This window comes from Ascaphus truei, chromosome 2, assembly GCF_040206685.1.
Source record: "Ascaphus truei isolate aAscTru1 chromosome 2, aAscTru1.hap1, whole genome shotgun sequence".
In the NCBI taxonomy this organism is placed as follows: Eukaryota; Metazoa; Chordata; class Amphibia; order Anura; family Ascaphidae; genus Ascaphus; species Ascaphus truei.
In genome coordinates, this window is record NC_134484.1 from 1,855,180 (window position 1) to 1,865,525 (window position 10,346).

The window sequence follows — 10,346 nt, forward strand, 5'->3', positions numbered from 1 at the left end:
AAAATGCTTCAATCCCTGCCGGAAAATAACTCAATGCACTCGGGCAGAAAACAGTCACAAACCTCAATACACCCGGGTATACCTGAATTCGTGGGACTAGCCGAGCTCGAATAAAGTGTGTCGCCAGTGTAGTGTCCATTACGACTACTCCCCCTCCCTTATCTGCTGGTTTTATTGTGACACTTGTGTCATCAGTCAGGGTTTTTAATGCCTGTCTCTCCTCACGGGTCATATTTCCCCGATGTCTGCTTCCCTTGTTGGCCAGTCGCTCGAAGTTATCCATAATTAATTTATTGAAGACCTCTAAGTACTCGCCTTTGCAGTGACTCGGGTAGAAGCTAGATTTGTTTCTTAAATTTGTATGTATAAAAATTTCCTGATCAGGTTGACTATCTGCAACAGTATCAAGTGTTGATATTTGCTGGCCTCTATTCGGATTCAAATTGTTTTTACTCAGAAAAAATCTTTTGACGGTTAGCTGGCGCAAATATTTATGCGCATCGATGAAGAGGTCGAAGCCACTCGGGCCTCTGGAAGGCGCGAAGTTCAATCCTTTGGCTAAAACTCTTGTCTGAGTAGCGTCCAAAGTCTTGGAACTTAAGTTAAAAACACTAGTTAGTGGGCTGGTCTTTTCCCTACCTTTCCTTCCTCCCCTTTTCCCTCTCTTTCTCTTTTCTTTCCCCTCCCCTCTGATGTCCCGGGTACCCCGGGGTCGTCCAGGCATGAGAACCTGTTTTGTATTTCTACAGGTGTCTGGTGGGCCTGTTCTAAAAAAGAGACACCTGTCTTACTCCTGTCTGTTCTTTCCCAAATGGGACTTCTATGTGTAAACTGTTCTTCCCTTCTCTCTCTTGGCTCTCTTCTCCCCTTTCTATCTTCACATCTTTCTCTAGATCTTTCTTCTCTCGATCTCCTCGGCGATCTTTCCCTCCAGGGGGAGCGTTCCCGTCTAGGGGACCGTTCTCGTCTGGGTGAATAATCGCGTCTGGCCCGCCAGGCATCCCTAGGGTACCTATACTCCCTGTTCTGGTATGGTTGATCATAGTCTTGTCTATAATGATAATCTGTGTGCCTCCTTTCTGGCTCCCTTCTGTGGTCCCTCTCTGATCTGGTAAAATCTCCCCTTTTGTGACTCATACTTGAATATGTATTTTTATTACTCTGATGAGATTGTGGTGCTATCGTCTCCAACCCTTTCTCCGCCCCTTTCTCCTCTGGTTTTTTAGGGGCTATAATGTTATGGTTAATGATTGGGCTTTTTTTGGGGGGATGTAAAAAACCAGGGGTTACAAACGATTTGTTTTTATGTGCAAAGACAAGAATGCTGAATTCTGTTATGCTAGAATAAAACTATAGAGGAGGCATTTAATAGTTTTTATGGATCTTTTATTGGTCGTAGATACTGGTTGCATGATTTGTGGGTGGAGGATAGGAGGGGATGGGGTGACCCCTCTCTACCAGATTAACAGAGGCTTTCCATCCTCTTTGGCCAGGTTGATCAGACAGTTGAGCAGGACATCCACATCCTTCAGCACATCGGCTGGCATGGCCTCGGCCGCCATCTTCCGGATGACCTCAGGGTCACTGTATGACGCTAGCTCGCTAGTTCCAGGGAGGGGCCGGTCTTTCATAATGCCATAGGTGTTGACCAGGTACTCTGAGAAGGTGGGATGCACACGGGGGTCATAGCCATACTTCTTAAGCTGGTTCATAATGTCCATGAAGCGTCGGTTCATCTCACCTCTCTGAGACTCATCCACCTTATTGGTTAACGGGCAGGAAGTCGCCTGTAGACAGAGGAAGAGAGTTAAAAAAACAAGTGTCGAAAGAAACCCAGGGACAGTCTACACCTCACATTCTCATGAAGGCCAACAGACCAATGGGGTGACCCTTAAGATGAGTGTTTACTCAAAGTGGAGAGTGGGGTTACAGAAAGGGCAAACATAAAATAGACAACATGAGTGAAAACCCAAATTATGGAACCTAACTGACTGTGTTGTGAGTTTAATTCCGGCTTTTATTATGGGGTCTGTATCCTTGGACCCTAAACAAAACAACAGGTGGGGCATTAAATAGCACTCTTATTTACAGGCGGGAAGGGGTTGGCCCAACTATCCTACATCTCTCCCCCCTTCTTGCCTCCCTTCTCCCCCCTGCTCATAGTTGTAGGAGCCCCGCTCTTGACCTGCAAGATCTTCTCCTGAACGTTCGATACAGTGTACCCGTAGAGTCGGCTCTGCTCCAGGAAAATAGACGAGAGGATCCTTCGATCAAGCTGAAAGGAAATTTCGCCTACAATTCGTTGGCAACGTTGGAGCTGTTTGGGGTCTGGAGGAGATAAAAGGGTAGATAGATTGTGTAAAAGGGTAGGAGTCAGCAGTAGAATAGCAAATAAATGGGGGAGGGGAGAGGATTGAGGAATATGTGTTAAGCCCCAGAATCAAACTGATCAATGGTATTGTGGGATGGCTCTAGAGATATTATTGTACAATGGCAGATGGTTTCCCTGTGGAGATGTTGACTGGTTGGTACTGGTTGGCCAGTGGAGATGTGGACTGGTTGGTACTGGTTGGTTCTGGTTGGCCAGTGGAGATGTGGACTGGTCACCCGATAGAGATGTTGGAATGTGTTGGGTGTTCAGTGCCCCATGAAGATTGGTGCCTATTTGCTAGTCGATACTGGATGCTTCCCTGAAGGTTCGTGGTGTTAGTTGGCTCCTATGAATGGTGATTGAGGTTTAAAGTGCCCATGGACATGGTGAGATGGTGGCCCATAGGCTGCCCAATTAGTATGTGTGCTGGTGGTATCCATCATGGCGGTTTCATTGGTATTGTTTATTTCCCTCTCGACATGTGGGGATTGTGCTGGTCTATAGGTGGCATCAGATATAGGTGGCATCAGATATAGGCCTGGTTGGTGAGCTTTGGTGGATGCTGCCACTGGGGTGACCCAAACTTGTAGGTAGTTGGCAGAAGCTTGACTACTAGTTACTACTTCCAAAGGCCAGTGATGGGTGGGGTAATTGTATGTATCATTATGACCTGTCTATGCTACAGCATCTTCTCTACATCCCCCCCCCCCCTTTACAGCCCATACACTAATAAGTTAGGGAGATGGAGAGGGGCGGGGGTCCTCTTCTTACCTCGGCATCGGGGGACATTGGCGTCGTCTTTTTTATCTAAAGTTTTCAGGATATGAAAAAAATATGGTAAGGTGCAGATTAGACCAATTACTGTGTTCCCGTTATTATTAGTGTGCGCCCCTCATTAGTGGGCAATTCCCCATTATCACTGTGCTTCCCCCTCCCTTTTCTTTACTGGGCTCCAGTGATAAGGAGTAATCCATTATTGCTGCTCCCCCTTATAACTGTGTGCCCTCCCCCTTAATAATTTGCTCCTACCCTTTATTGCTTTGCACCGCCTCCCATCACCCACTGTCCACTCTCCCACCCACCTATACAAACAGAGGAGCCCCCAATGCACATCCTGCTGATACTATAGCCCCCCAGCTCCCAGGGCAGCCCCCTACAAACCTGTTTTAGGTATTTAAGCTTCGTCCCTCCTCCCCTATAACCTGAGACCAGGACTCCTCTAAGTCACACTTCACAATCAAACCTCAGTCATTTCTTCCCAAGGTGTTTGTATCAGTTTGTGAATGTGTCAGTGTGCACCTGTGTGTATGTCTGCGATAACACATTATACACACCAGTACACAGACACTCACTGTTGTTAGCTGTGTTTCAGTGTGTGTCTGTGAAATATGTTTACAATGTTGTGCTATTGGTTATTTTATAGTGTGTATCACTTTGTGTCAGTTTGTGTCGGTGTATGTTTGTGTTACTTGGTTGTGTGACAGCGGGTGTCTAGCACTTTGTGTCAACTAGTTATGTGTTGGTGTGTGCTGGCTTTTGTGTGCATATGTTCCTGTGTGTTGCTCTATTATTGTGACATTGTGTGCTTGTACATCTGAGTGTTTCCACCACCAGTTCATGCTTAAGATGTGGGTTGTATAGACTTGTGGGGTTGTTGAGTTTGTGTGGTGCTGTGTCCCTGTGTGTCACTGTGTTCTTACTGCATTTCCCAGCCTGAGATAGTGTTACACCCAATCTCTCCCCCAGCCCCAATTAGCCTTTCCTTCTCTCCTCTTTATACACACACCCCTCTGTTTACTAATACACCCCTCTCTATATTAAATCTGACCCCCAAATAGTAATGTAACCACCCCTCTACTGTATATACATGCGTCTAGGGCACTAAAGACCACAGAACCTCCTCTTTCTTGGAGGAGTCTCCCCCACCATCTTCCCCTCTACCCCCTCCTCTTACCCATGGACTTGGATTCCTTCTGCTCCTTCCCGGAGGGTGATAGGCTGCGCACGGTGCTTTCATGGTCTCTCAGAGTGCAGCGCAACTCTAGGTTCTCCTGCATCAGGCCCACCATCTTACGCAGCTCTCCATTTTCCGTCAGCAGCCTGACATTCTCATTTTTCAGTGCCTCCAGGTCATGGCTCTTTAACAGCTCCATGCTTGTTACTCCTTGTACTGCCTGAGGGCTTCTGCAAACTGCCAACACCAGGGCATATACCTACCCAGCCTCTGTGATGCAATATGCTGTAACACGTGTGTGATGTCATTGTGGCTTAGGGAGGGGAGGCTTGAGGCTTGGTGGTCAAAAGCAACCAGCAACCCACCAACTCCATCCTGTTAACAAGACAGTGGTGTCATACCAGGGGTTAATGGCCCACAAAACCAATTAGAACACCCCAGGTATACAAGCAGTATTTGTGAAAGAAGCACAGAAGAATCAAAATGATATAAAGCTCTATTTTTATCCTTAAGCAGAGCAGGTACAAACAAAATGTGACATTTCCATTCACAAGCGCCCCTTCCGCAGACCCTATACGTGTATTAACCTCTTAGGGTGAGATGTAAGGAGGGACAGAGGAGGGTATAGTGAGATATTAGGGCGAGGTGTAAGGAGGGGCAGAGGAGGGTATAGTGAGATATTAGTGTGAGATGTAAGGAGGGTATAGTGAGATATTAGGGTGAGATGTAAGGAGGGGCAGAGGAGGGTATAGTGAGATTTTCGGGTGAGATGTAAGGAGGGGCAGAGGAGGGTATAGTGAGATATTAGGGGGAGATGTAAGGAGGGGCAGAGGAGGGTATAGTGAGACATTAGTGTGAGATGTAAGGAGGGGCAGAGGAGTGTATAGTGAGATATTAGGGGGAGATGTAAGGAGGGGCAGAGGAGGGTATAGTGAGATATTAGGGGGAGATGTTAGGAGGGGCAGAGGAGGGTATAGTGAGATATTAGGGGGAGATTTAAGGAGGGGCAGAGGAGGGTATAGTGAGATATTAGGGTGAGATATAAGGAGGGGCAGAGGAGGGTATAGTGAGACATTAGTGTGAGATGTTAGGAGGGGCAGAGGAGGGTATAGTGAGATCTTCGGGTGAGATTTAAGGAGGGGCAGAGGAGGGTATAGTGAGATATTAGGGTGAGATATAAGGAGGGGCAGAGGAGGGTATAGTGAGACATTAGTGTGAGATGTTAGGAGGGGCAGAGGAGGGTATAGTGAGATCTTCGGGTGAGATGTAAGGAGGGGCAGTGGAGGGTATAGTGAGATATTAGGGTGAGATGTAAGGAGGGGCAGAGGAGGGGATAGTGCAGAGGTCGGCAACCCAGCTGCTGCCTCTCTCCCTCACAATCCTGCTGGCCAGGCAGCATGCTGTTGGCAGGTAGAAACAGGCAGACACCGACAGAACTGGAAGCCCCGGGAGATGAGACTGTGCCAGCGATGTGAGCTAGGAGAGGTGTGTGAGAGACACAGGCAGACACCGACAGAACTGGAAGCCCCGGGAGATGAGACTGTGCCAGCGATGTGAGCTAGGAGAGGTGTGTGAGAGACACAGGCAGACACAGGCAGAACTGGAAGCCCTGGGAGATGAGACTGTGCCAGCGATGTGAGCTAGGAGAGGTGTGTGAGATAGACAGACAGACACAGACAGAACTGGAAGCCCCGGGAGGTGAGACTATGCCAGAGATATGAGCTGGGAGAGGTGTGTGAGAGACACAGGCAGATACAGACAGAACTGGAAGCCCCGGGAGGTGAGACTATGCCAGAGATATGAGCTAGGAGAGGTGTGTGAGAAACACAGGCAGACACAGACAGAACTGGAAGCCCCGGGAGGTGAGACTGTGCCAGCGATGTGAGCTAGGAGAGGTGTGAGAGAGACACAGGCAGACACAGACAAACTGGAAGCCCCGGGAGATGAGACTGTGCCAGCGATGTGAGCTAGGAGAGGTGTGTGAGAGAGACAGGCAGAACTGGAAGCCCCGGGAGATGAGACTGTGCCAGCGATGTGAGCTAGGAGAGGTGTGAGAGAGACACAGGCAGACACAGACAGAACTGGAAGCCCCGGGAGATGAGACTGTGCCAGCGATGTGAGCTAGGAGAGGTGTGTGAGAGACACAGGCAGACACGGGCAGAACTGGAAGCCCTGGGAGATGAGACTGTGCCAGCGATGTGAGCTAGGAGAGGTGTGTGAGATAGACAGACAGACACAGACAGAACTGGAAGCCCCGGGAGGTGAGACTATGCCAGAGATATGAGCTGGGAGAGGTGTGTGAGAGACACAGGCAGATACAGACAGAACTAGAAGCCCCGGGAGGTGAGACTATGCCAGAGATATGAGCTAGGAGAGGTGTGTGAGAAACACAGGCAGACACAGACAGAACTGGAAGCCCCGGGAGGTGAGACTGTGCCAGAGATATGAGCTGGGAGAGGTGTGTGAGAGACACAGGCAGATACAGACAGAACTAGAAGCCCCGGGAGGTGAGACTATGCCAGAGATATGAGCTAGGAGAGGTGTGTGAGAAACACAGGCAGACACAGACAGAACTGGAAGCCCCGGGAGGTGAGACTGTGCCAGCGATGTGAGCTAGGAGAGGTGTGAGAGAGACACAGGCAGATACAGACAGAACTGGAAGCCCCGGGAGATGAGACTGTGCCAGCGATGTGAGCTAGGAGAGGTGTGTGAGAGACACAGGCAGACACAGACAGAACTGGAAGCCCCGGGAGGTGAGACTGTGCCAGCGATGTGAGTTGAGAACAAATAAGACAGCTCTGAACTTGCACTAATAACCCTTCAGGCTGCTGAGGAATAATAGCGGAGTTGCTGCGGTTCCCAAGCACAGAGGGGAAAACAGCACCACACCGATACACTGGATTAGATACTGCGAGAGAAGCGTTTCATCTGATAAACACTAAACTAATTAGCATACCGGCATTATACCCCAAGTAATGTAAAGCAGCCAGGGAGTAATCAGTAGTGTGGGACCCCCCTGAAGGGACACCTAAACCTGTGTGTAAATTGACAGCATAAACCTAAATGACCCCAGGATAGGGTCATTGAACCTACGAATGATGGTAGTAAGCTTGGTGCTTGATGACAATAACTGTAGCCAGCAAGGCAGCTCTGTATCCTGGTAAAGGTCCTGGCAAATAGGTCATTCTGTCCCTAGGATATATGGTCTAAAGCTATAGACTCGGGGCTATATAAATGTATCCCCTCTGGAAGTAGGGGCGGCGTCTGCTCGTCGGATCAGACCGCAGCTTAGGTAATGTGCTTAGAGCAGGGCTGCGCAGATGCTCCCGTGTGAAGCCCCATATACTGCGGACGCAATGTGAGAGCCCTGCGCGTGCACGTGAGGGGGAGTGCCGACGCACGCGTTTCGCTGAAGGCTTTGTCAAGGCTGTAATCGGACGGGGAGTCCCGTGGAAGAACCATGATATTTATAGCAGCGCTGGTTGTTTATTTGACCCAGAGTGACCCAGTCAGTGCTGAGCGCATGTGCAGTGTAATCAATGCCAGCCTATTACAGAACGGGCTGGGTTAACCTCTGCACTGTCACAGAATCAGACCCCAGGATGGTAACCTGAGTAGAACGGGCTGACCAGAGGTATGTGCACGACTGGCATGGGTTGCACACGTGAAGCTAACGAGAGGGCGCCATTCCCCGTGTCCAGGAGAAACCCCACTTATGTATAAGGGAGGAAAGTATGATGACATTAATTGTCCATCATTGTGAATACCAAGTTATCCAAACGATATAATCATAATGAAATGATAATAAAATGCGAATAAAGAGATGTCGTGGTTACAATCATTGAGTCAATCATTGTGTCAGAATGGAGTTTGGATATATGTAATCCAGAAATGCCTAAATAAATGCATCAGATGGTGTGGTACCAGAGACGTAAGTATGGGAAGGAGGGGGGGGGGGGGCAGGATCAGATGAAGGGACTGAATACAAAGCCCTCGTGGTGACAGTGACATAAGGGTGTATATCCAGCGAGCTTCTTTCTGCAAGAGGACTGTATCAACGTCGCCTCGCCTGGGACCCATGGTGAACTGATCAATCCCTACGAAGGCCATGGCATCGGCATCACCATTAGGACAGAGGTTGACGTGTCTCGCAAACCAGTGTATCCACCTTATTACGAATAGTACCAAGGTGCTCCAGTACCCTCTGCTTGAACTGTCTTTTAGTTTTGACTACGTAGATCTTCCCACAGACACATCGGCCCTGGTAAATTACCCCGAAACTTTGGCAGTTAATATACTTCTGAATCTGGTAAGTGCGAGACTTGTCCCAATTACGGAAGGTTTTAGTGGTCTTGATGTTCCGACATACATTGCAATGCTGACAGCTGTATGTGCCTAGTGGTTTGGCAGGAAGCCAGGTTCTGATAGGTTGCTCAGTGAAGTGGCTATATTCTAGGACATCCTTCATGTTTCCGGCCCTTCTACTCACCATAGAGGGATAGGTGTCAATGACATCCGATATATCCACATCTGATCTTAGGATGTGCCAGTGTTTGGCAAGGATACTTCTAGCCAAGTGCCACTGTTTATTGAAGGTTCCGATGAACCTTACTTTCTTGTCAATTTTGCTTGGAATTTTGTCATGTACACGGGTAAAACACAATGTTTTAACCCCTCAGGTGCTCAGAAGGATAATCACGGGTGCGGTTGTGTAAAACTCCAAGATATAGTCAGTTAATGTTGATTACCCACTCCACATAGCTATGCGTTCCAGCATTTAGTGTTCACACATTGTCTTTCCCAGCAGCTGGCTCCAAATGAGCTCTAGTGGCACTGAGATAGACTCACGGTTTGGAAGAAGTGGGCAATATCGTGGCTTGATGATCCGTGTCGCTCATTTGATCCGTCAGACCTCTGGGGGAGGAGGGGGGGGGGGAGGGAAAGGGAAGAAATATAGTAATTTAATCATCTAAAAAATGTTTTAACTCCCATTCCACGTTTAATCCATGGGGTTGTAAAGTGTTGAGGGAGAAAATCCATGACATTTCTTTTTTGTTGAGGCAATTCAACCTATCACCTCCTCTAATGTGAGTAGGAATGTGTCCATACTCCAAAGAATTTAAAGTTCTTCAGACCACCGAGTGGACATTGTGAGAAATGTTTTGATACGGGATGAAATAAGTCCTTTTTGTTAATTAATCTCAGGTGTTCAGAAATTCTTATATGCAAGGGTCTGATTGTCCTACCCACGTATTTACTATTGCATCCACAAATAATCCCGTAAATAACGTAACTAGTGTGACAGTTAATAAACATGTTGATTCTATGTTTGCTATTGGGAAACAATGTGTGCACTCGTTTAGTGGGCAGAGCGAATTTGCAACATTTACAAAAGCCACATTTGTGGAATCCCTTAGGTATATTACATATATGAGACTGATGTGCAGATTGAAACAAACTCTTAGATATAGATGAAGCAAGTGTGTTGGCCTTCCTAAACGCAACCTTAGGTCCAGACCTGGTGAAAGGTCCCAGGTCTGGGTCTAACGTGAGTACATACCAATGCCTGGAGACTATTTGTCTGATCTGTGATGCTTGCTTGCTGCACTTAGTAATGAATAAAGGGTTTTCTGAAAATGGTTCTTTGTTCCTTTTTGTCTTATGTTTAACCAAGCTACTCCGATCTATGGAGTCTGCATTCACAAAGGCCAAATCGACATCTGTCCTAGAATATCCCCTTGTTAGGAATTTTGATTTTAATGTTTCTGTTTTGTCAAGCAGAAGGTCACTACATGGTAAGTATTTGGCCCTCTTATATGCCTGTTTGAGAGTTTTAATGCTATATCCCCTATCCTCGTGGTCAGGATAGAGGCCTGAGCTTCAAACTGGATGTTTGTTCTGCAATTGCGCCTTATACCCTGCTGTCTATTTAGCTAATTTTACTTCAATTTAGGTAAAACATCTCAAATTGTCTGTGTGGAAATCATCCCCCTATTGCCTTAATTTAATTCATCTTTAACA

General features: G+C 47.6%; 1 protein-coding gene across 1 annotated transcript; it reads right to left on the reverse strand.

Moving 5' to 3' along the window:
- Positions 1–1,454: 1,454 nt before the first annotated feature.
- LOC142488874 (speriolin-like) lies at positions 1,455–4,524 on the reverse strand. Its single transcript, XM_075589211.1, has 4 exons — positions 4,326–4,524; positions 3,143–3,178; positions 2,186–2,328; positions 1,455–1,787 (listed from the first exon to the last, which is right to left on the reverse strand). The coding sequence occupies exons 1-4, from the start codon at positions 4,522–4,524 to the stop codon at positions 1,455–1,457; spliced, it is 711 nt and encodes a 236-aa protein (XP_075445326.1).
- Between the last annotated feature and the right edge of the window lie 5,822 nt (positions 4,525–10,346).